The following is a 27394-nucleotide window of genomic DNA, read 5'->3' on the forward strand; positions in this document are numbered from 1 at the left end:
TCGTTCTGGTGTTAGCTGGAATAAGGTACGCAAGCTACTGTGCTGCGCTAGCATTTGTTTCTGTCGTAACGTAATTGCAAATATTTAATGGTGTAAACTGTGTCCTAGTAAGAATATATTAGTATAAAGTGATCACCGTGTGTTATTTCAAGAACCTACGCCACATTTATCTTATGAAAAGAATATTTAATGAAAATTATTTAGCATGTTTCCAGCTGCTGCGTAGCGAGTAACAGTGATCTCTGATTGTTAACAATTAGCCGCCATTACGCGGTACATTCAAAAATATTTTTTCACAGCACAATGTGTGATAGCCGGAGCGGAAGAAATTATGTAAAAATATTCAGTGAGATTAGTTGAAGTAATCCAGTGAAATAATTTTATTAAAACTTGTCTATTTTCTGTGATAGTAATAATTTCAGAGCTGAGTAATACTACGCTATTGCATTTACAGTAATTTGTAGGGAGCCTGGCGCTCGGTAAAACCAGATACAATACGTAATTGGCAACCTACGAAATTCATTATTTTGCTTATTATATCTCTTTTGTATTTTTTTTAAAGCTAAACGTAAAAACTAACTTCACTAAAAATCAGTAACAGATCACGATAAATCAAAGGACAAAACAAATTTACTAGGAGAGTGATTCCTCTAAATAAATAGTTACATTATTTTTTTTAAGAGATATAATACTTCCTTTACTGTTTGTTCAGTGTTCAGATTGAGTAACATCGGGGATAGGCTACAACCCTGTTTCATTCCTTTATCAACTACTGCTTCCACCGAGCGAGGTGGCACAGTGGCTAGCACACTTGACATCGCATTCGGGAGGACGACGTTTCAATCCCGCGTCCGGCCATCCTGATTCAGGTTTTCCGTGATTTCCCAAAGTCACTTCTGGTAAATACCAGGATGGTTTCTTTGAGAGGGGGTGGCCGATTTCCTTCCTCATCCTTCCCTAATTCGATGGGACCAATGACCTTGCTGTTTGATCCACTTCCCCATATCAACCAACCACTGCTTCGCTTTCATGCCCCTCGACTCTTATTACTGCCGTCTGGTTTCTGTACAAGTTGTAAATAACCTTTTCGCTCCCTGCTACTTCAAAATTTGAAACAGCGTATTCCAGTCAACATTTTCAAAAGCTTTTTCTAAGTCTACAAATGCTGTAAATGTAGTTTTGCCTTTCCTTAACCTATCTTCTACGAGAAGTAGTAGGGTTAGCATATTCTCGCTTTTTCCTACAAATCTATGGAATCCAAACTGATCTTTCCCGAGGTCTGCTACTATAAGTTTTTCCATTCTTCTGTAAAGAATTCGTGTTAGTATCTTGCAACCATGATTTATTAATCTGATAACTGGGTAATTTTCAATCCTGTGAGAAAGTGTTTTCTTTGGAATTGGGATTACCACATTCTTAACATTGTTAATAAATGCTCCATTACAATGACTCACATTGTGTGGGGGCGGTAGGATGTACTGACTTAAGTTTACCGGAGATGGAGGTAAGGCACAAGTGTTCTATGTGTGTGAAGACTTGTGGGAATTTTACTAAGTGGTATATACTGAAGAGCCAAAGAAACTGGTACATGTGCCTAATATCATGTAGGGCCCCCGCGAGCACACAGAAGCGCCGCTACACGACATGGCATTAACTCGACTAATGTCTGAAGTGGTGCTGGAGGGAAATGACACCATGAATCCTGTAGCGCTGTCCAAAAATCCGTAAGAGTACGAGGGGATGGACATCTCTTCTGAACAACACGTTGCAAGGCATCCTAGATATGCTCAATAATGTCTGGGGGGTTTGGTGGCCAGCGGAAGTGTTTAAATTCAGAACAGTGATCCTGGAACCACTCGGTAGCAATTCTGGACGTGTGGAGTGTCGCATTGTCCTGCTGACATTGCCCAACTCCGTCGGAATGCACAATGGACATGAATGGATGCAGGTGATCAGACACGACGCTTATGTACGTGTCACCTGTCACAGTCGTATCTAGACGAATCAGGAGTCCCATATCACTCTAACTGCACACGCCCCACGCCAGTACCGAGCCTCCACCAGCTTGAACAGTCCCTTGCTCACATGCAGGGTCCATGTACACGTCCATCCGCTCGATACATCTGAAACGAGACTTGTCTGATCAGGTAACATGTTCACAGTTATCAACAGTCCAGTGCGGTTGTTGACGTCATCAGGCGAAGCATAAAGCTTTTGTGTCGAGCGGCAATCAAGGGTACGCGAGTGGGCTGTCGGCTCCGAAACATCATCATATCGATGATGTTTCGTTGAATGGTTCGCACGCTGACACTTTTTGAGGGCCCAGCATTGAAATCTTCAGCAATTTGCGGAAGGGTTGCACTTCTGTCTCTTTGAACGATTCTCTTCAGTCGTCGTTGGTCACGTTGTTGCAGGATGTTTTTCCGGCCGCAGTGATGTCGGAGACTTGGTGTGTTACCTGATTCCTGATATTCGCGGTACACTCCTGAAATGGTCGTACTGGAAAATCCCCACTTGATCGCTACCTCGGAGATGATGTGTCCTATCGCTCGTGCGCCGACTATAACCCCACCTCCAAACTCACATAAATCCTCATAACGTGCCATTGTTGCAGCAGTTAACTGATCTAACAACTGCGCCACACATGTTGTCTTATACGAGCGTTGCCAACGTCAGCGGCGTATTCTGCATGTTTACTTATCTCTGTATGTGAATACTCATGCATCTACCAGTTTATTTGGTGCTTCAGTGTAGTTTACCAGTGTACCAGGGTAGTGGGATACGGAAAGTGAGGCGCAGTGCATGTCTTCCTAGGTTTTAGAGGCAGGGACAAATGTTGGGAGAAGCAGGGTTCTGTGTGTATGGGATATAGTCGTGGGATTCAACACCCATGTTTAGCCGGTTAATACCGCTAACAGTATTACAAGGGGAGGCCGCCAATTGTGAAATTCAGATTCGACTCATACTGCGCGTAATAAAAGCTCATGGCCAGAGGTGTAATGTGGCAAAGCACCAAGATGCACTTCTCAGCCGTTGTCGAGAAAATCGACAGTTAAAAGAAACCGTTGCGGTGAAATACTCTCTAGGATTAAGAATTTTCCACAGCGTCGGGGCGCAGCGGTAAGCGCTCGGGTTTGTATTCCGAAGGTCGCCGGATCAAATCTCGCACCATGCAACTTTTTTTTAGTATTTGTTTTTTGTGATTCATATATATATATATATATATATATATATATATATATATATATATATATATATATTGTGGTGTCACAGCCAGACACCACACGTGCTAGGTGGTAGCTTAAATCGACCGCGGTCCTGTAGTACATGTCGGACCCGCGTGTCGCCACTGTGTGATCGCAAACCTAGCGCCACCACAAGGCAGGTCTCGAGAGACTGACTCGAACTCAGCCCAGTTGTACGGACGACAGAGCTAGCGACTAGACGTACGAAGCCTTTCTCTCTCATTAGCCGAGAAACAGAATAGCCTTCAGCTAAGTTAATGGCTACGAACTAGCCAGGCGCCATTAGCCTTACAGTGATTGTAATTAAAGTCTCCTTTGTGCGATGTACCACAATGATTGATTAAAGATAAGTATTATACCAGCTACGTACTTTTCTTCATAGCATTAATTACGTATCCTGTTCCAGTACTTCACGCCCGTCTGCGCTAGTCTAGCGTGCCTTTTAAGCCACCTCTATCTACAAGGTGTTGGCCCAGCTGCCGACACATCATATATATATACACTCCTGGAAATGGAAAAAAGAACACATTGACACCGGTGTGTCAGACCCACCATACTTGCTCCGGACACTGCGAGAGGGCTGTACAAGCAATGATCACACGCACGGCACAGCGGACACACCAGGAACCGCGGTGTTGGCCGTCGAATGGCGCTAGCTGCGCAGCATTTGTGCACCGCCGCCGTCAGTGTCAGCCAGTTTGCCGTGGCATACGGAGCTCCATCGCAGTCTTTAACACTGGTAACATGCCGCGACAGCGTGGACGTGAACCGTATGTGCAGTTGACGGACTTTGAGCGAGGGCGTATAGTGGGCATGCGGGAGGCCGGGTGGACGTACCGCCGAATTGCTCAACACGTGGGGCGTGAGGTCTCCACAGTACATCGATGTTGTCGCCAGTGGTCGGCGGAAGGTGCACGTGCCCGTCGACCTGGGACCGGACCGCAGCGACGCACGGATGCACGCCAAGACCGTAGGATCCTACGCAGTGCCGTAGGGGACCGCACCGCCACTTCCCAGCAAATTAGGGACACTGTTGCTCCTGGGGTATCGGCGAGGACCATTCGCAACCGTCTCCATGACGCTGGGCTACGGTCCCGCACACCGTTAGGCCGTCTTCCGCTCACGCCCCAACATCGTGCAGCCCGCCTCCAGTGGTGTCGCGACAGGCGTGAATGGAGGGACGAATGGAGACGTGTCGTCTTCAGCGATGAGAGTCGCTTCTGCCATGGTGCCAATGATGGTCGTATGCGTGTTTGGCGCCGTGCAGGTGAGCGCCACAATCAGGACTGCATACGACCGAGGCACACAGGGCCAACACCCGGCATCATGGTGTGGGGAGCGATCTCCTACACTGGCCGTACACCACTGGTGATCGTCGAGGGGACACTGAATAGTGCACGGTACATCCAAACCGTCATCGAACCCATCGTTCTACCATTCCTAGACCGGCAAGGGAACTTGCTGTTCCAACAGGACAATGCACGTCCGCATGTATCCCGTGCCACCCAACGTGCTCTAGAAGGTGTAAGTCAACTACCCTGGCCAGCACGATCTCCGGATCTGTCCCCCATTGAGCATGTTTGGGACTGGATGAAGCGTCGTCTCACGCGGTCTGCACGTCCAGCACGAACGCTGGTCCAACTGAGGCGCCAGGTGGAAATGGCATGGCAAGCCGTTCCACAGGACTACATCCAGCATCTCTACGATCGTCTCCATGGGAGAATAGCAGCCTGCATTGCTGCGAAGGGTGGATATAAACTGTACTAGTGCCGACATTGTGCATGCTCTGTTGCCTGTGTCTATGTGCCTGTGGTTCTGTCAGTGTGATCATGTTATGTATCTGACCCCAGGAATGTGTCAATAAAGTTTCCCCTTCCTGGGACAATGAATTCACGGTGTTCTTATTTCAATTTCCAGGAGTGTATATATATATATATATATATATATATATATATATATATATATATATATATAATGACCGGCAATCAGTTACAACAATTATGCATATAATAAGTTGTTGAAAGTTCGTTTGTCGTGGAAAAACTGGCGACTTCGAACATCATTATGTTTTCCGCAAACAAATCTGTATTTCACCAATGTTATTAATTGTCTTCATAATGTTAACCACGTATAGTTAACGGAAGACTTAGAAAGGATATTCCGAAACGAATACGTATAGCGTAAGTCAAACGTTCGAATTAGAATAGAGACCCCACGAACACAAATTCGCTGTGGCAGGTATGAAATATAAACTCCGTTACTCGCTCGTTACACTTGAAGGACAGATGTTGAATGGGCCGAAACGAGCCGCCGCATAACAGCGTAGTCGCTTGCTAACTTCGAAAGAAGGTAGATGCGGTCCCTAGCGCAACTTATAAAATCGTCGAAAATCAGTGCGGACGGGAGAGCTTTGGTACACCCTGTTAAAAAAACGGAAAAATGGAGGCGGTACAATTGGAGAGCCATCCGCCTTCACCAACTTGCATAAGCAATTCATTAATAGCTTATATATATATAGTTAACGGAAGACTTAGAAACGATATTCCGAAACGAATACGTATAGCGTAAGTCAAACGTTCGAATTAGAATAGAGACCCCACGAACACAAATTCGCTGTGGCAGGTATGAAATATAAACTCCGTTACTCGCTCGTTACACTTGAAGGACAGATGTTGAATGGGTCGATATATATATATATATATATATATATATATATATATATATATATATATATATATATATATTACAAAAAACTAATAATAAAAAAATTGCATAGTGTGAGATTCGATCCGGCGACCTTCGAATTACGAACCCGAGCGCTTACCGCTGCGCCACGACGCGGTAGAAACCTATTAATCGTAGAGAGTATTTCACCACAACGGTTTCTTTTAACTGTCGATTTTCTCGACAACGGCTGAGAAGTGCATCTTGGTGCTTTGCCACATTACACCTCTGGCCATGAGCTTTTATTATGCGCAGTATGAATCGAATCTGAATTTCACAATTGGCGGCCTCCCCTTGTTAGACTAAAAGACATAGTATGAGTCCAGAAATAAAAAGGTTGGTACAAGATGTGAAGAGCTGGAGGGTGGTTTAAAATCGAAGAATCCTATCGAGGGATGCGGTGCTGATGGAATTGAAAGAGCTGTTTGAAGGAGTGCATCGTGAAGTCTGGGAGTGTTAAAAGACACTAGAACTGAGTGCAGTTACCAGCAGACTACGGAAGAAACACAGAATAGAGGAAACTGGAGTACATCCACTTGGTACCGGTCGTAAGACAAATGCACCAAAGAAGCAGATGACTACCGCATTGAATGCAGCTTTTAAACAGTGGTAAATAAACATAACTCTGCAACTCTTTGAGTGTACTTCGTCATATCTAAGATACGCTACGCTAGTTCAGTGGTACAGAGAACCGCATCAGAAGACGGTGAATTGGTTTCCGTCTTAAGGGGGGTAGGACGTCAAACGGGACGACTTTGAGCAGGAGAGATACCACAGGAATTTTTAATTTGCACAGTCTATACTTTTAAAAATACATTCATAAAACTTTGTCAGAATGACCAGGAAGGATTCAGGATTTACACTTATAGTGGTGGAAGTTCAAAAATATAAGAAAATAATATATTTTTTTACATTTGTATTTCACCTTTGTTTTCACTTACCATTGGCTGCATTTGTTGCTATAGGTACACTTTTCTTCACAAGTAAGGGAGATTCTTCGATGAATTTTGCACAGCCTACAAACCATACTTACAGGTGTATTAAATTCTAGAATTTCCCAAATCTATTAAAACTGTGGTAAAAATTGTGATAATTAACTCTAAAATTTGAGTTTTTTCTAAACACTTTTTCATAAATTAAATAATTTGTAAGTATGGTTTGTATGAAGTGCAAAATTCATTGAAGAATCACTCTTGCTTATGAAGAAACGTGTACCTATAGCAACAAACGCAGCCAATAAAAGTGAAAAAATGATGAACTTACACATGTATTAAAAATTATTTTGTTATTTTTTTGAACTTCCACTGCTATGATTGTGAATCCTGAATCATTACTGGTCATGCTGATAAAGTTTTATGAATTTATTCGTAAAAGTATATACAGTGGAAATTAAAATGTCCTGTGGTGTCTCTCCTGCTCCAAGAAGGCCCGTTTGACGTCCTACCCCCTTTAATTACCTACTGCGATAATGAATGCGGAATAGTTTGCTAGGAATGTTGAAAAGACACTGTCGAAGTTGAAGGATGTTCGAGGGCACCTGAAAAAATATATTCCACATGTGATCCGACACTAAAACCATTGAACAACGAGAGTGGCACATTGTCTGAAGAGAGTATAAGCTCCGGGGTTCCTGCAGAGAGAGTTCTGTTGCGTTGCACATAACAGCTGCAACAGAGTGTGCGACTGAAACAATGTCGCAACTGAAAACGAATTGCAAAACTGAAGTACGCGGTACAGTACAATTCTTGTGGAGAAAACGTCTAAATCGCACAAAGATTCACTGTGAAATTGTGGCGGTTGATGTTGTTGTGGTCTTCAGTCCAGAGATTGGTTTGATGCAGCTCTCCATGTTACCCTATCCTGTGCAAGCTTCTTCATCTCCCAGTACCTCCTGCAACCTACATCCTTCTGAACTGTTTAGAGTATTCATCTCTTGGTCTCCCTGTACGAATTTTATCCTCCACGGTGCCTTCCAATACTAAATTGGTGATCCCTTTTTGCCTCAGAATATGTCCTACCAAGCGACCCCTTCTTCTAGTCAAGTAGTGCCACAAATTTCTCTTCTCCCTGGTTCTGTTCAATACCTCCGCATTAGTTATGTGATCTACCCATCTAATCTTCAGCATTCTTCTGTAGCACCATATTTCGAAAGCCTCAATTTTCTTCTTGTCTAAACTATTTATCGTCCACGTTTCACTTCTATACATGGTGTAATATTATGTGATTGGCTTATCATTTTAAGTCATTCTCTAATCGAGCAGTCGCTCGGCAACAGCTACAGTTAGCAAATAATGTTGCGAGAATGTAAAAGGTGAACGTCCTGTGACGTAACGTGTTTATTGTCGAAGCGCCGTCAGAGATGCAGTGAGTTACTGACTTTGAAAACTGCCTAATTTGATGATTAGCAAGGAAAAGTCTCCATCTTTTGCAGACAAAGTTAGACACATTGTCTGAGAGAATTGATTCAGGTTTTCCGAATCTAGGAAAGTAGTCACGTTCTAAACGATTTATGATTAGTTGAGTGTTTGCAGATCTCATAGCGTACAATCTCAAATGTTTGGTAAATAGATCAGTGACAGCTACAAGGTACCTTAGTCCTCCACGACCTCGTGGGAGGGGTCCTGCCAAACCTATGCCTACGATTTGTCTAGGTTTCTCTGTGATAATAGGATTCAAAGGCAGTATATTCGAAAGATTAAAAGGTTTTGCCTTTTGACAAATGATACAGTGTTTCAAGAGTTTGTGAATTCTGCTATGAAGGTTAAGGATGTAGCAGTACTTTGCTATTTTACGCTTACACTTTTGTGGACCAAAGTGTCCACACGAAATATATGTATACCTGAGTAAGTGTTCTACATATTCCTGTGGAATGCATACTAGCCAATTTTCTGATGACAATGATGTTCGGTGAAAAATAACTTGATTATGCAATTTGTAGTATTTGCACATGCGATGGGTAGGATTAGGTTCGAGGATCTGTTCACACCTCTCCATTTTGGATCAGTTTCCTGGAAGTGGACAACCTGGTTACAAAGATCAAGAAAATATTTGCGATGTATTGGATCCTTCATCAAAAGAATTCTGTAATTTATTTGTTCCAAAAGTTCAGTACTGTCCGAAGAGCCTTCAGGCATGCGAGATAGAGCATGCGCAATAATGTTATCTTTGCCTTTAATATAGATTATTTCGAAGTCATATTCCTGTAAGAAAAGACACCACCTCGTTAAGCGAGGATGTAGGAGTTTACACGTCAGAAGAAAACTAAGGGCCTGATGATCAGAATAGACTTTGATTTTCTTGCCATTGATGTAGTAGTTGAATCTCTTGAAAGCCCAAACTACTGCAAGAGCTTCCAATTCAGTAACAGAATAGGATCGTTCAGTTTCTGTAAGAACCCTACTAGCAAAACTAATTACTCTGATGTCTGGTTTTCCATTGGCTTCATGGATATGGAAGAGACATGCGCCTAACCTCTGAAAACTTGCGTCAGATGACACACAAAATTCCTTTTCCATATCTGGATGATAAAGAATGTTGCTATTTAACAAAGCTTCTTTGATATCGAGGAATGCCTTTTGACAGTCGTCAGTCCAATTCCACTGAGTATATTTCTTTAACCATGTCAATAAATCAGGGTTGTTCATTAATTGCTTTGGTAAAACTCTTCTGAAGAATGAAGCGAGCCCAAGATGACCTTTAAGTTGTCGTTTTGAAGATGGGATAGGAAAATTTTTAATTGCACTTAGCTTAGACGGATCAGGACGGATTCCGTCAGATGAAACGACGTGTCCTAAGAATTTGATTTCGGTTCGGCCAAAGTGTGACTTTTGCAAGTTGGCAGTGACTCCGTATTCCAGGAATCGCTGAAACACTTCCTGTATTAGTTCAACGTGGCCTTCCCAGGTTTTAGTGGAAAGTAAAAGATCATCAACGTAGAGAGTGACTTCATCGATAAAATCTGGACTAAGAACATGATCTAAGGCAGAGATGAATACTCCAGAACTAACATTCAATCCAAAAGGCGTGACCTGAAATTGATAGGATCTGCCGGCGAAGATAAATGCCGTATACTTCCGTGAGCTAGGATTCAGTCCACTTGGCAAAATGACATTTTAAAATCTGTGCTACTCAAATATTTAATTCCATAAAATCTCTGCAGGCGTTCTTCAATCGCTTCAGGTCTCGTTGGTACTGGCACAACAATTTTATTTATGTTTCGTGCGTCAAGTACGAGTCGTACGGTGTTATCCTGTTTCAAAATCGTCAACAAGGGGCTACTATATGGCGAGTTAGAATACTCTATGGTTTTCCAGTTCAGCATTTTCTTAATTTCACTACGAATTGCTTCCCTTCTTGCATACGGTATGGGATATGTCGTGCGACAGAAAGTTTGGTGCGGCACCACTTCCATAGTATATTCATAGTCTTTTAAAATACCAGGTCGTTTTGAAAACACGTTGATATAATGTGACAACAAAATGAATAATTCCTGTCGCTGAGGTTCGGATAACTCTGTTGATTCTGCAGTCTTATTGGTTATTTTCTGCTAAGAGGGTAAGTCACTGACTGTAATTGTATTATTAAAATGTATCACAGTTACCATAGAACAAATAGAAATGATTACGACAAGGAAGTTTTCCGCCTATCCTTTGTAATCTAATGCTATTACAAGTGCCAAAGCTTTTTACTCTTTCTTTCACTAACTCCAGTGCAACTTCTGTCTGCTGTACTAACAGTATGCAAATGCCTGTATAAAGATCTATTCGGGCTCTATATCGTCGTAGAAAATCCATTCCCAAGAGACATGGCACTGCCAAATTCTTGACAACGAGGAAAATACATTTGATGGGTATTGATTGAATCTCCAGTGGTACCCAAGTTTGTATACTGACCTTTTGTGTCTGGGATCCGATGGCTCCTGTTATTGAACATTCTTGGACGAGTAATGTTGGAATTTTAATTAATGTACTAATTCGCTTATAGCAACATAAGGACATAGCATTAATATTTGCTCCTGTATCTAGGATTACAGTCGTCAAAATTATGGCTATAGGAAGTTTTGTCATTGCTTGCACTTGGTCATCTATCGGTTCATCACCGTCAGTCGTCTCTTTCACTTGTAATAATTCTTGTCTCATGCCAATCCCGTCATTGTATCTCAGTACAAGTACGTCGAAGTGGTCGCCCCCATTCTGTCTCACAGCATCACTTTTAGGGAGCTTTCATATGCTGAACTTAGTTTTCCTGTTTGTTTGGTTTTGATTGGCCTTCATCAGTAGAAAGTTCGACCAATCTGACATTATGAGACCACTGAGGAACAAAATTACTGCTATGCACAAACCTTGTGTCAAAATGTTGTTGCGTTTGTTCTGGTGTCCAATACGTGTTACTGTCTTACGCGTTTGCGAAAAATACAGGGGGATTGAACTGCCTTCGCGGGGTCTGATGATTTTTATTATTATTATGAGTTCCGGAATTGTTACGGTGAAATCCACCTTCACACTGTGGCTTACCGTTAAACTGTGTGTTTCGGTACATTCCCTGCGCTTGATTTTTACTATGCGCGGAGTTGTGTTGGTATGAGTCGGCGTTATCAGCTGTTTGTTGCTGCCCGTAATCTGAGTGTTGGCCGCGCGAGTACGGTGCGTTCCATTGCGATCCGCTCTGCCGTTGCCAACCTTTTTGACTGAAACCATTTCCAAACTTCTGCTTGTACGGTTGATTGCCGTACTGGTTACCAGTCGTGTTATACATGGGATTGAATCGGTTGTGTTGATTATGTCTATTCCTTTTTTACGGATACCCATTGCCTTTATTTCCGTTTTGCCAATCGTTACTATTTTTGTAACCGTTCCCTCGCTTTTCATACTCCCGTAATGTTGTAGCCAAGAATTGTGCGGAGTATTCCGCGGTTTGTTAACTCTCATGTCCTCATAGATCAGGTCTAGGGAAACTAATATCGACAGAACGGTATCTGGATCATCATCTGGTATGGCTATCAGCTTTTCACGAATCGATATGGGTAATTTAGACTTGAGAATCATAATTACATCTTTACTATTAATAGGGGTGTCCCAATACCTGATTTTGCCAAGATATTTCTCGAAGTACTTTCTCAGGCTACTATTCCTGGGGTCAAATTGTTCTGCATTATAGACTTCTTTACGAAGGCGCTTCTGAACACCTTCGCTCCAAAATTTGCTGAGGAAACAGTGCTCAAACTCCTCTCGCCCACCTATCTATCCGGTAACAAATTGGATAAGCTATCAGTCCACGAATTTGGAAAAATGCGGGTTAAAGGTTTGAAAAACTCGATGCTTTATCATGCTTTCTTCCTTCATCATTTGAGCTACTGAGTCAGAGTCTTGGTTTCGTTGGCTAACTGGAATATGTGGTGGTGAAGTGTGTTCATTAGATACAGCAGGTATTTGGAATTGCCGAAATAATTCACCTTTTTCCACTGAGGCTAAAGAGTTAGGATAATTCGGTCTCTGTATTCGGGAACTACTACTCACTTGTGCCTTCAGGTTATTTAGTTGTTCCGTTACCTCTTGCTTCCAATTTGGTAATTCTTGCTGAAGCGTACGCCTAATGCTACCGAGTTCAGACATTACGGTATCTCCGGAGCTTCCTGGAGCTGACAAGATACCAAGAGTGGTGGCTTTCACAGTCTCTACTAGGTCTTTGTTAATTTTATTTTCGACAAATTTGTCCTTTCCAGCAATCCAGTTCTCATACTTTTCTCTAAATTCTCTCTCATGACTATCTAGCCTCTCCTTTACTTTCGTTTCAGTTTCCAGAGTCAAATTTGACATTCCCTCGGTTAGTTTTTTACCTGCGTAGTAACTCTGCCTAATCTGTGATTAACCGTGGTTACGGTGGAGTCAAGATTCTTGGTTGCGTTTCGGATGTCAGCTGTCTCGCTTTGCATGGTAGCTAAAGGGTCATTCAGTTCGAAAATTATTCCACTTCGCATTTGAGAAACAGCATCCTTAACTTGCTGTGCTACTTCTTTGGCTACGTTTTCTCTAACAGTTTTTATTTCTTCGCTTACTGTAGAAAGTTTGTCTTCAAGCGAGGCTAACATTTGTCTATTTTCCTCTTTCATTTGACGATTTTCGTCTTTCAAATCATTTTAATGGAATTCACCATTTGGCGATTTTCCTCTTTCAGTTGGCGATTTCCGTCCTGCATCATTTGACTTATTTGACTCAGCAGCTGTTTGAATACATCGTCTGTCACTAGCCCTGAATTGCTTGCACCTGCCTCCCTTGTAACCGGTATATGGCTACGAGTACTAGTGGCAGAAACTATGTTGGCATTGTCTACGTCAATACCGGTAACATTATGGTGTGAGGCACCAAAGTCCATAAGATTTCCCACTTCACTTTCAACAATTGTTTCTATTGGTGTCTCAGCCCTCCTAATTATCGTGCGGGACCGTAAGCGACGCGAAACTTCACTCGTTTCATTCTGTTCATTTGAATCTAGTGATGACATTTTATCGTCTGCCATAGCTCACTTATTTACAAACAGTAAGTCAATGAAGTTCGTTTGAGCTACGGCCGTCAGCTGTTGACAGAGATGTAATTTATCGGTTGCGAGTCGGTTGTCACTGCTACGTCACAAGATCGGAATGTCGGGAGCTGCACGTCACGAGAACAAGAGACTATTCTGGACCGTAAAGAAAGTATGGCTGCACACTGGTCAAAATAAATGAAAACTAAGGCTGGTCAGCTCCGTGAACAGGCAGCGGGCATTTAAAAACAAGTGTTATGCAATACACAACAATGGAATTTAAACAATAATTAAAGAAACTACCAATCTACTAAATGCAATCTACTGAATTCAAAACTAATTTTTACTGCAAATACTAAAGATCGTCACAAATTGATAAATGTCGGGTGAAAAGGAAGCTTGGCTACGGCTAACGAAATTTTAACTTACGTTGCTGATGACTGCCTTGGGCGTTCCAACTACATTTTCGCACAAATTCTGTTCCAAAAAAAAAAAAAAAAAAAATCTCTCTTCCGTAATTTCCTCTGAATATCTCGTTTCTTTCGCTCAATGGAAATTTTATTGGATGGTGTTTGATGCCGTGTAACAAATAAAAAGCACAAGATTAGCTACAATTCTTTATGAATATTTCTTCTATAAATTTTTAATCCTTTGAGTTTTTTTAAAATTCGCGTCCCTGTTCGGGCGCCAATTATAGCGATATGTTTAGGTAATATGTACACATAAACATACAGTTATAAATGTCCCCATTCGTAGTCGCTAATTATAACAATATGTTTACTTTTGTGCTGTAACATTAGCTATAATCAGTGGTGGAAATATATTTGCAAACGCCGACCGTGTGCGGCTGTTTCTTGTTGGATCATTTGATCAGTCGGAAGTTGCATTTTAGAGGAGAGTTAATGCCTATTCAAAATATAATTATTTTTGGATAGCTCAACATGAATTTCCTAAGGGACCGTAGTTTATCATGCATTTACCAGTAGAATATGGCGCGGAGAAAATATTTCGCCGCATGCAACTTCCGTCCGATTTCGATGAAAGAATTCGTGACTGTGAACTCTCTATTTGGCAGAAACACAAAGAAAATTAAATAACTTCATGAAGGAGTGAGACATAGATTCTATACTAAATAAATAGTCCATACACTAGTTCCATTTAACTCTGAATTTATGGCAATTAATAGATGAACTTACACTGCAACGAAGGATTTAACATGGATGCCGTTTTGACTGGCACTTCTCTTCTCGTAATGAAAATCATGCCTTTGACGTTTTCACATACACGTCGCACAATAAATCTACTGCTATGCAGTATTGCACTTTTAGTATTGGACTTTTACTTTACACTAAAATAATATTGTTTTTAACAATAATAATACGACTGCAAGACATGCGCGTCCGACACAAGTTACAAGAGACAAGAGAAAATGAGTAACTGTTCATCGAGAATATCTCGTACATCAAAAGAATGTGTAAAAGTGTTCTTCTTCTGTCCGTTTTTCGCGCCGCGGTTTTCAAAGTCAGTAACTCACTGCATCTCTGACTGCGCTTCGACAATAAACACAGTGCGTTCACCCTTTACATTCTCGCAACATTATTTGCTAACTGTAGCTGTTGCCGAGCACCTGCTTGATTAGTGAATGATTTAAAATGATAAGGCAATCACATGCAATGCAACTTCCGACTGATCGGTCGGTGTTCGCAAATATATTTCCACCGCTGATTATAGCTATATGTTACAGCAGAAATGTAAACATATTGTTATAATTAGCGACTACGAACGGGGACATTTATAACTATATGTTTATGTATACACATTACGTAAACATATCGTTATAATGGCTACATTCCATACAAATACTTTGAGAAACGGCTTCCTGACACTTAATCTGCACTCGATGTTAACAAATTTCTCTTCTCCAGAAATGCTTTCCTTGCCGTTGCCAGTCTACATTTTGTATCCCTTACTTCGACCATCATCAGTTATTTTGCTCCCCAAATAGCAAAACTCATTTACTACTTTAAGCGTCTTATTTCGTAATCTAATTGCCTCAGCGTCACCCGATTTAATTCGACTACATTCCATTACACTCGTTTTGCTTTTGTTGATGTTCATCTTATACCCTCCTTTCAACACTCTGTCCATTCCGTTCAACTGCTCTTCCAGGTCCTTTGCTGTCTCTGACAGAATTACAATGTCATCGGCGAACCTCAAAGTTTTTATTTCTTCTCCATGGATTTTAATTCCCACTTCGAATTTTTCTTTTGTTTCCTTTACTGCTTGCTCAACATACAGATTGAAACACATCGTGGATAGGCTACAACCATGTCTCACTCCCTTCCTAACCATTGCTTCCGTTTCATACCCAACGACTGTTATAATTGCCATCTGGTTTCTGTACAAATTGTAAATAGCCTTTCGCTCCCTGTATTTTACCCCTGCCACCTTCAGAATTCTGTCGGTATATAGATCAAATGCAATGTGGCTTCCAGTCGTAGTGTAATGGTGCCAACAATTTGATCAACGCCTCACAGAAGTGGGTGACGTCGACCATAGATCACAATGTCCAGGCAATCGAAAAACTGATTCGCAGTAATCGGAAGTAATCAAACGGTGAGGGCGTACACACAACTGTTCTCGAATGCCTCCGCGACCGAGAGCTGATTTATTCTTCCTAAGAGTTGGTAGAATGTATCGATCATTGTTTACAGTGACTTTCTGATTATGTTGAAAAATAGTATCGTCTATATGTGTCACTTAGAAGTGTAGTTCAGCATTCATTAAAAGTTACTTGGCCTGCCGCAATAAGGCGTAACCTACTCTTTGACGTCCCCTCGTTGAATACTTTTACACATTAATACGTTATACATGAAACATATTCGCAATTGCGGATGTGAACAATCATCAGCTGTATGAGTGAAAATCTGTGCCACACCGGAACTCGAACACGGATTGCCTGCCGGCCGCTGTGGCCGAGCGGTTCCGGGCGCTTCAGTCCGGAAACGCCCTGCTGCTACGGTCGCAGGTTCGAATCTTGCCTTGGGCATGGATGTGTCGCTCCGAACGGTTACCCGTAGGTATTTTGCGACGGTTACTATTTGCAGTGATTTGACGCCAAAAATACACTACTGGCCATTAATATTAGTACACCACGAAGATGACGTGCTACAGACGCGAAATTTAACCGTCAGGAAGATGATGCTGTGATATGCAAATGATTAGCTTTTCAGAGCGTTCACACCAGGTTGGCGCCAGTGGCGACACCTACAACGTGCTGACACGAGGAAAGTATCCAACCGATTTCTCATACACAAACAGCAGTTGATCGGCGTTGCCTGGTGAAACGTTGTTGTGATGCCTCGTGTAAGGAGGAGAAATGCGTACCATCACGTATCCGACTTTGATAAAGGTCGGATTGTAGCCTATCGCGATTGCGGTTTATCGTATCGTGACATTGCTGCTCGCGTTGGCCGAGATCCAATGACTGTTAGCAGAATATAGAATCGGTGGCTTCAGGAGGGTAATACGGAACGCCGTACTGGATCCCAACGGCCTCGTAGCACTAGCAGTCGAGATGACAGGCATCTTATCCCCATGGCTGTAACGGAGCGTGCAGCCACGTCTCGATCCCTGAGTCAACAGACGGGGACGTTTGCAAGACAACAACCATCTGCACGAACAGTTCCACGACGTTTGCAGCAGCATGGACTATCAGCTCGGAGACCATGGCTGCGGTTACTCTTGACGCTGCATCACAGACAGTAGCGCCTGCGATGGTGTACTCAACGACGAACCTGAGTGTACGAATGGCAAAACGTCATTTTTTCGGATGAATACAGGTTCTGTTTACAGCATCATGATGGTCGCATCCGTGTTTGGCGACATGGCGGTGAACGCACATTGGAAGCTGTGTATTCATCATCGCCATACTGGCGTATCACCCGTCGTGATGGTATGGGGTGCCATTGGTTACACGTCTCGGTCACCTCTTGTTCGCGTTGACGGCACTTTGAACAGTGAATGTTACATTTCAGATGTGTTACGACACGTGGCTCTACCAATCATTCGATCCCTGCGAAACCCTACATTTCAGCAGGATAATGCACGACCGCATGTTACAGGTCCTGTACAGGCTTTTCTGGATATGGATACAGAAAATGTTCGACTGCTGCCCTGTCCAGCACATTCTCCAGACCTCTTACCAATTGAAAACGTCTGGTCAATGGTGGCCGAGCAACTGGCTCGTCACAATACGCCAGTCACTACTCTTGATGAACTGTGGTATCGTGTTGAAGCTGAATGGGCAGCTGTAACTGTAAACGCCATTTAAGCTGTGTTTGACTCAATGCCCTGGCGTATCAAGGTCGTTATTACGGCCAGACGTGGTTGTTCTGAGTACTGCTTTCTCAGGGTCTATGCACCCAAATTGCGTGAAGGATGTAATCACATGTCAGTTCTAGTATAATATATTTGTCCAATGAATACTGCATTTCTTCTTGGCGTTGCAGTTTTAATGGCCAGTAGTGTATGTTAGATAGACACAGTATAAGAATGTCACATTCTTAAAGAATTACATAACGTTTATTTTCCAGTCGCAGCTATATATTTTTACTGTATGAGTAATTCTGGTCTTCCTAGATCATCTTAAGTTTTATGCAGTTGCGCATCGAGTCGTCTTGTCTGAATTGAAATTACGTACCGTAATACTGTGACGGTCCGATAGAGAGATGACGGTATGCTGTCGCTACTACATACATAAGCCAGCGAGCTCGATACAACCCGTACTGTTACAATACGGAACTGCGACTGGAAAGTAAACGAGTTAAAATGTTTTAGATATCAATACATTTGCAGAATTCTCTAGGGACGAGTACGAGTAAGGAGTCAAATTTCATTGGTGGTGGAAAGGATAGTTGAAGGATTCTTTGAAAAGGAAGGTAATGTGTCGAAGGATGATGTGCGGGCATAATTAGAAGAGCTATTAGAAGGAGTGCAAAGTGTTTTGGGGCGCGGGCGCCGCTATTGAGCGACGCAGGGCGCATCGGGCACGAGCCGCGGGGGCGGGGCAGGCGCGCGCACGCGCAGAGCTCGCCGGCGGCGGCGGCCGCACGGTGCTGCCGCCTGGCGGCGCCCGGGGCGCGGCCGGGACCGCAGCCGCAGCGCCGGCAGCAGCAGCAGCAGCAGCAGCAGCGCGCCAGCCCGCGCCGGCCGGACCTTCGCCGTAGCCGCGTCCCAGTCGCGCAGTGTGCCAAGATGGCGGACCGGGTGCGCAAGAAGGCAGGCCGCGCCGCCTGCTAGGAGTGCGACGGCGATGGCGCAGTGGCAGTAGCGGCCGCCGCTCCCTCCCCTCCTCGAACGAGAGGCGCTCGCGCGTCCGCGTGTGCTTCTTCCGGTGTGCTCGTGTGCGTACTCGCGTTCGTCGTCCGGCGGTCCGGCCGGAGCGCCTAGGGAGGAAGAAGTGTAGCAGCAGCAGCAGCAGAGAGAGAGAGAGGGGACAAGTGCGAGAGTGTGCGTGTGAGCGATAGCCTTAGATGCCCTCGGCAGGGCCAGCATGGTAACGGGCTGCCTGTGCGAATCGCGGCGGCCGGTTCCAGAGCTCGGGTCAGTGGCGGCTCGTACTGCGGGAGCGAGGGGCAGGCTGAGGGCGGCGCTGGTCGTGCTGGCCGTGGCCGTGGCCGTGCTCGTGGCCGGCCGCCTCCCTCGCCCTCGCTGCAGGCGGCGCTCGGCCGCCCCGGCGCCCGCCGCCCCACACAGCCAGCAGCGTCAGCAGCTCAGCGCCCAGCAGCAGCGGCCGCGGCAGCAGCGCGCGGCGGGCCGCCCGTGCTCCGTCGCCGCCGCCGTCTCCCGCTCGCAGCCGCCGGCGCCCCGCGAACGCGACCGCGGCCGGCACAGCAACTCGGGCGGTGGCAGGATCGGCTCCCTGCAACCGAAATGCACCTCACAAGGCGGCGCCGACAACTCTTAGCTCTTCTTTCTGTCGAAGCTGTCAACACTCTCCACCATCAGCAGCACCGCTACTACTACAACAACCACAACTACGACAACGACGAGAGGCACGGAGGCGACAGCGACTGGAACGACGACAGCAGCGTCGCGGACGAGCGGCAGGGGATCAGCGGACACCACCCCGGCGCGCTGTTGACAACCACGCCACGTCGTGAAGTCGTCGTCAGACAATGCCCCTGGCCTGTACGGCGCCACCTATTCTCCCAGCGACGAAGACGACAAACGGAACAAGAGCGACATCGAGAGCGATCGAGCAGCTGCAGGGGCGCCGGAGCCACGTCAGAAATTCAGCAGCAGCAGCAGCAGCAGCAACAGCAGCGGCGGAAGCAGCGACATCGGTCTCGGGAGAGCAAGCCGCGGCCCAGGGCGGTCCCAGTTCGAGCATCGTCGCCGCCATCCTCCTGTTCGTCCTGATACTGCCGGCGGCACCCGACCCGGCGGCGGCGGCGGTGGCGGCGGGCGCGCACCACAACGCGACGACGCCGCTCTCGCTCCTGAACCCCTGGTTGTCAGCCTGTGATATCGCGGACCCGGCCACCGCGCCGGACCTCAGGGGCAGCTGCAGTGCGCGGGACGCGATGCCCTCTCTCTCGGATAATAATCACTACAGTAATAATTACTATAGCGGAGTTAATAAGCAGCGTAACAATAATAGTAGTAGTAATTACGGTAGGGACACGGAGGCGGCGGCGGCGGCGGCGGAGGCCGAGATGACGACGGGTCGGCTCAACGGGCAGGTGTCGGAGGGCCCGGGGCCGCCGTGCGGGGGCGGGGGCGGAGCAGACCGAGAGTGCCTTTGCGGGGGCGTGCGGCTGGACGAGGCGGCGGCGGCGGCGGCGTGCGCGGCGGCCCCCGGCCGGCGGGAGGCGGCGCTGCGGCGGCTGCGGCTGCGCCAGTGCTGCGGCCGCACGCCGCTCGACGCGCTCAAGCCCGAGGCGCGCGCCGCCGCGCTGCGCGGCCCGGCCGCCGCCTGCCGCGCGCACCTGCGCGCCCTCGCGCGCCTCGACGCGCTCGCCGCCACGCTCGCCTGCAAGTTCGACGAGCTGCTGCGCCGCTACGACTGCGCGCAGGACTACTCCGTCAGCTTCGGCTGCGCCCACTGCCAGGTAGGCCGCAGCGTCGCGCGCGTCCCACGACGCGCCGCGCCGCGCCGCACACGCGCCATCGATCCACCGCGCCGCGACGCTACTCCACGTGGCGCCCGGCGATCGCCGTTCCCGGATCGGAGCGAGCGTCATAACACGCGGTGCGACGCCTCGGGGCCCCCTCCGTCGAAACCCCCTACAATCTGCCAATCCATTGAAGCCTGTGTGTACGCAAGGCTTTCGGAATTTTCCCGTTTAACATTTTCGACGCTCCTGCCGAGAAACAATAGTGAGGACACTCCGCCATAGTGTTTATTTGAGTCGATGCTCACATAAACTGTTTACCGAGCGAGGTGGCGCAGTGGTTAGCACACTGGACTCTCATTCGGGAGGACGACGGTTCAATCTCGCGTCCGGCCATCCTGATTTAGGTTTTCCTTGATTTTCCTAAATCGTTTCAGGCAAATGCCGGGATGGTTCCTTTGAAAGGGCACGGCCGACTTCCTTCCGCATCCTTCCCTAATCCGACGAGACCGATGACCTCACTGTTTGCTCTCTTCCCCCAAATCAATCCAAATCCAAAATCCATAAACTGTTTAGTGACGATACCGCTACCCCACAAATATTTCTCGGTCGTTGGATGTGTCAGAGCAAGCTGGGAGTACCAGTCGACTCTTTTACCATAAATGCCTCGATTATTTCATTTATGAAGCCCGCAGTTTGCTGAATTGGTCGCAGATGAAGGAATTGCAATGCAGAGAAAACAAGTATGCCTTCATTTATTAATCCATTATTGGTTAAAAACAGTCTTGGTTCCAATTTTATTTTATTTTCAACAACGCGTTTCGCATTATTTAGGCATCTTCAGGTTATCTTTTCTGCATGGACGCGAGAGGCACCAAGATCTGCATAACGCGTTCCCGTTCACAGGAGCAGGTAACTGTTACTGTTGAGCAATAAAAAAAAAAAACTTAAATTGCAACCACGACTGTTTTTAACCAATACTGTTAAGCACTGGTTTGCTGTTATGCCACATATGGACTGGAAGAATTTCTATTAATCCATTTCTTTACGAGTTTCGATGTCAGCCGTCATCAGAACCCCCGTTCAGAAAAGAAACCAAGGGATCACAAAGTTACATGGTTGACTTGAAACGAACTTGAGCAGATGAGCAGACTCATCAAGTTCGTTCCAAGTCAACCAGGTATCTTTGTGATCCTCTGGTTTTTATCCGAAGCAGGGTACTGAAGATGGCTGTCACCGAAACGCTTGAAAAAATGGATTAATAAACGAATAAACACTGATTTCTGGTTTTCTCTGCATTACAATTCCTTCATCTGCAACTATTCAACGAATTGCAGACTACGTAAATTTTCGCCACGGTCACGTCCCTTCTAGATACTTTAACAGTACACCTTTGTTGCCTTGTTTGTGTTTGACAGATGTATTACAGCTAATCGGTTCCGACTCTAATGACTCATAGCCGAAAGTAAAAATCCTTACTTACGAAAGCAACAAGTCAAGTCGCCAACAAACAATAAATTTGGTCACTCACAATCGATTTAAAGTGACCACAATGACTCTCTGCTGATGGCTTCAGCTGTTGCTTTCGTATCAAAATTTTGGAGTTTTAGTTTTGGTGATGAGACGACCGCTATCAATGCATTTGTGGATAAAATAATGTACTTCAAATAGAACGCCTTCCCCAGTCTGACAATGTCAAGTCTCGTTGGATAGTCAGACTTTGGTGATATAGTGATGTGAAGTGTGAACCTGGAAACAGTAAATTACGCGAGATCTAAGCGGTCGGACACTGGAATTTTCCAGTGTGCCCTTACCCTAGCCTTCTGCTCTCAGTGAAGTGAGTATATGCCAGGAACGACACGTTAAACTGTAGGTCCTCTTTCCCCTGTGGGATTTACTGTGGTAGGTTATGAGCGTACAAGTTCACGAAGTGATGTCCATTTGAAAGAACTTACGAACAGGTGGCTGAACATCCGTCGTGAATGACTGCCAGTCAGTCACCCCATAAGCATTTACTTTCATTGGGTAGGAGTAGCAGCCTCTTCTAGTACGAGGCTCAATGCGCTTGTTGACTCCTGGCCTACTCTGACGCACCCATTGGCCAAGTAGTGTTTATGGGCTACTGATAATGCCTTATTTTCAGTCGAAACAATTTGTGTGATCATTGACTGAAATAAAGTGTACAGTTTCTCTTTCAACTAATAGGCTGCGATGGGATCTCCAGGCAGTTAACACTATGCAAAGATGCTTTCATACAATGACGTAGCATTTTCATGGTGAGAAGACGTTTGTGTTGTGATCTTCACTCAGTCTGAAATCTAGTTTAATGCAGCTGACTATGCTAGTCTATTCAGAGCAAAACTCATCATCTGTACATAACTGCCGCAACCTACATCCACATGCAACTGCGTGCCGCTGTCAGGCTTTGTTGTCTCTACAATGCTACAATCCTCCAGGCGTCCCGCCATCTCCCGTCACACACGCATACCTCCATGTTTAATTTGACTATTCCTTGTTGCCTTGGGATTCGTCCAATCAACCGATCCCCTTTTTTTAGGCAAGTTCTGTCATATACAGCGATATGCTAAATGCTTGCGATACATCATCGTGATGGGCAGAAACGTCTACAGAGAAGCGGCGATTTCTGCAAGGAATGGCAGTTTCAATGTTAATAAATGTAACGTAGTGCACGTGAAGATCTGTCACTGTTCCAGTACACTATTGCAACCGATCATAGTAACTACCCTAAAACACATAGGAGTAACCATTCGCAGAAACCTAATCTAATTGTAAGAAAAGCAGATACCAGGCTGACATCCTGCGGGTGAATCTTAAGGAAATATAATACATCCACGAAAGAAGTTACTTACAAAACACTTGCTCGACCAATTCTTGAGTATTGCCCTCTAGTTAAAAAACTCCAGGTTGGATTAACAGAAGACACACAGAAGATCTAATGAAGAACGATGTATTTTGTCACGGGATCGCTTAGTCGACGCGTGATCGTTACGGAGATGCTCAAAAAACTCCAGTGGCAGACGCTACAAAAGAGGCATTGTGCTTCACAGAGAGGATCACTGTTGTAGTTTCAAGATGTTGGGCAGGCCGGAGTGGCCGAGCGGTTCTAGGCGACCGCTACGGTCGCAGGTTCGAATCTTGCCTCGGGGATGGATGTGTGTGATGTCCTTAGGTTAGTTAGGTTTAAGTAGTTCTAAGTTCTAGGGGACTGAAGACCTTAGAAGTTAAGTCCCATAGTGCTCAGAGCCATTTGAACCACTTTTTTCAAGATGTTGTGTTCCAAGAAGAGCCGGGAAACATATCACTTCTTCCAACACACGTCTCGCCAATGAAAGATACAAGAAAATCAGAGAAATTAGAGTTGACATGGAGAGTAAGCGACAATTATTCTTCCCACACGCCATTCGTGAATCAACAGTGGAGAGAAAAAATTGGAGGGGGGGGGGGGGGGGAGGTCAGTGGTGCCAAAGTAACCTCCGCTACACCCTGTAAGGTGGCTCATGGAGTGTAGGCGTTGATGTAAATGTAAACATACTGTAGATGTGTTTACGCGACGCACGGCAGATTTTCCCTTTTTAACTACCAGGATACATTAGAATGTCTGAGTAGACAATCCTGTGAATAGGAACTTCTTGTCCAGGACATGGTATTTTTGTGGTGCAGGTAGAAACATGTAAACCTATGTGCGCAGCCATTAAATTTAGGGTATGCAGCTGCGTAAATTCCACCCGTTCAAACGACATTTCGGCCTGGTGTCTTCCGACAGTTCTTGCAATGAGTCAAGTGGCTGACGATATGGCACCGTATCGCCACTTGCTACCTCTTCTCCTCATCCACATCTACGTCTCTTGATTGCTCCCGAGGGTGACACACATCCGAAATGTCAGTTGTAGAAGTGAAATCTGGACGACTACATTATTTAAACCGGGAAAATCTGTGAATGGACACTATGCGCTCTACTTCCCTGCAGTTACTGTGTCATTCTGAAGCATTCGGGTGTACGACCAGTATTTCTAGTACAATTTAACTTGATGGCAGGTCCCTTATTGTCTAGGATATTGACCACGGCATCTGATGATGATCTTAAGTCTCAAACCGATTTCGTATACATGAGATACAGCGATTATGACTGTGTTGTAATGACGTAGAGCACAACGGCAGAATACTATGACTGTCGTACGTATTTTACTTACAACTGATGAGATAGCAACGGACAATGCTGTAGTCCCATTTCAGAGGTCACTTCTAATGACTTATATTCGATTCCAATAATAAAACAACGGTTAGCTGTGGAAGTTAATAACACGTAAGTTAGCCGATCACAAATGTAAAAATTGTCTAAATCACAATAATTTAGTAATTAAAAATTATCCTTTTTCACTAATCAGATGTGAAGCAGTAACTTTTTCGTATGTTTTTTCATACAGACCTGGAACTGTATTTTTTGTTATTTAACCCATTACCAGTTTAGTGTCCTCTGCATAATCTTGGATTTTAGGACACTTAATATGTACAAAATGACAAAAAACACGTTGAACTGCGTTACACGAATCGAAGGATACTTCATAATGCTAGGAATCGAACCTTACGATGCCTTCTAGAAATTTGTATTCCTAGCAACGATTTTTCTCAATGGGATAAACTTACAAAAATAACCATAAACAACTCAAGTTATCTCAAAGATGAAAGAGGGTCACTAATACAGATTGAGAGAATTATGGGTGCAAAATATAGAAAAATTAGTTGCAAAATGTAATAAGACCCAGCGTGATGATATCTGGTCCCAGCAAAGTAAAACAACTAGCAAACTCAGATGTTTTATGACGACCTGACGTTTCCAGTCATTATACTTCCCATTTCAGTTGACTTTACAGTCAATTTGTGATTAAACATTGAAATTATTACAAACGAAAAACACATTTGGCTGTGTTCCACAATCCTTCATTTCTCTCGAACTACGTTTCGGGTATTAGTGCAATTTCGGTGTAATGTTAGAAAATGGCATAAAAGAATCGTTCTTCTGGCGTCTGGCCTTCTTTATTAACTGATATTGCAATTTCAACTATTTCTGTCACTTCAAAGTACAATCACTTTATGGTATTGCACGGTATAGAAACAGTACCACAGATACCGTCCTATTTTGAGAATTCAAAGAAAGAAATGACTGAAACCACAAAAATTATGAATAAAATTATGTCAGTCATGGTCACTCGCATGCGGACTGAAACACAAATGACAATGCCATCTGGAAAATCGGCTTGGAACCTTGAGCCCAGAACACGTGCATTTGAAGTTAAGGAATAAAGCCAAATTTATGTTTCCTTGTGTGATAGTTATTTTTTTAGTTAAGTTGTGTAATAGTTACGTTTTTAGTTAAGTTTTAGCGAAAGATGCACTTCCACTGAAGTCAATGAGTGCTTAGACCTGTAGTTAGGCGTAACTGCGAAAATCAATCTTGTGACAGCTGCTTCCCACTGTTGCCGAAGCATTGCTGGACAACGTTATTGCAGGGACGTGGGTTTAGCGTACAGCGTGTCCCGATCATTTACGCCTGCTTTCGAAGCCGGAGACACTGTTTTTCCGTCTGGTAATTCTGCACATATCATAACAAGTGGTCTCAATACCAGTGCACCAGCAAAGGAAAAGGCCTTGTCAGTACAGGGCACAGGACTAAGGTCCTGCTCTAGCGGTTCTGGCGCTGCAGTCCGGAGCCGCGGGACTGCTACGGTCGCGGGTTCGAATCCCGCCTCGGGCATGGGTGTGTGTGATGTCCTTAGGTTAGTTAGGTTTAAGTAGTTCTAAGTTCTAGGGGACTTATGACCTCAGATGTTGAGTCCCATAGTGCTCAGAGCCATTTGAACCATTTGACTAAGGTCCTGCACCTGGCAGCGGGACTCGCTGACGCCTCATCCACTTAATCCTGTCCAAGCACTTCCATCTTTCTTTTTGTCTTCTTCCCTGAAACTTCGTAGAAGAGGAGATAAAAGCACTTGAGAACATTTGTCGGAAAGTTCGAAAACAAGCCAGGTGTTAAAAGCAGCGCGTACATCACTGGGCAGTGAAAGCCCGAGAAACATCCTCAAAGTAGTGAAAATACGAATTCTCCGCTACAGGACGATTTTCTACTCTTGGTAGCACGGCCAGAGACCAGCGTCGCGGAAGGCGTAGCAAGGAACATCTTTGACTTTAGCAGGCTGTTGACACGTGCGCTGACCCAGGAACGGATCGAGGCTTCAGTTCTGGGTTGGGGGAGCGGCTGGCAGAGGGGTCAAAGTTTGTTACTAGATTTCACGTCTCCCCAACAAAATATAACTTACAGTCAGTCTCACTCATAACATGTCACAGATGCACATGGTTTTTATAATAATAGCAATAAAATATATAAAATGTCTGACGAAAAACTGGTACCAATGTTCCACAATAGTTTGCATTTAGTAAACCATTGCTAACCGACTTCCGTCTTTCAGGGCCCTCCTTCGACAACTGAAGACTAAACGGATAGTCCACACAACGACAACGAGAGTTTGCTTTTTCCAGTATATGTGACCTGTTATGACTATTCATCTATTCGGAAAACAAGCGTAATGGAGTACACTTGGAAGCTATGAACAAACAAACTTCTCATTACATTATACTCAAAGGTTAAATGAATAAGAATTGCAGGCCAAAATAGTACACGAGTGGGTACTGGCACAGACTACTATACTACATGGACAAAATGACTGCTGAACGTTATGAACAGGCGAAAAAAAGAGGGAAGGGAAGCATAGG

General features: G+C 44.8%; 1 protein-coding gene across 1 annotated transcript in view; it reads left to right on the forward strand.

Annotated features, from left to right (window-relative positions):
- Nucleotides 1–19368: 19368 nt before the first annotated feature.
- The window catches only part of LOC126235398 (uncharacterized), a 101812-nt gene continuing 93786 nt past the window's right edge, over nucleotides 19369–27394 (forward strand). The window contains exons 1-2 of the mRNA XM_049944120.1: nucleotides 19369–20224; nucleotides 20393–20804. Of these exons, the coding sequence (XP_049800077.1) occupies nucleotides 19667–20224; nucleotides 20393–20804 (970 nt within the window). The 5' untranslated portion in view covers nucleotides 19369–19666. The remainder of the gene's footprint in view (nucleotides 20225–20392; nucleotides 20805–27394) is intronic.

This window comes from Schistocerca nitens, chromosome 2, assembly GCF_023898315.1.
Source record: "Schistocerca nitens isolate TAMUIC-IGC-003100 chromosome 2, iqSchNite1.1, whole genome shotgun sequence".
NCBI lineage: Eukaryota > Metazoa > Arthropoda > Insecta > Orthoptera > Acrididae > Schistocerca > Schistocerca nitens.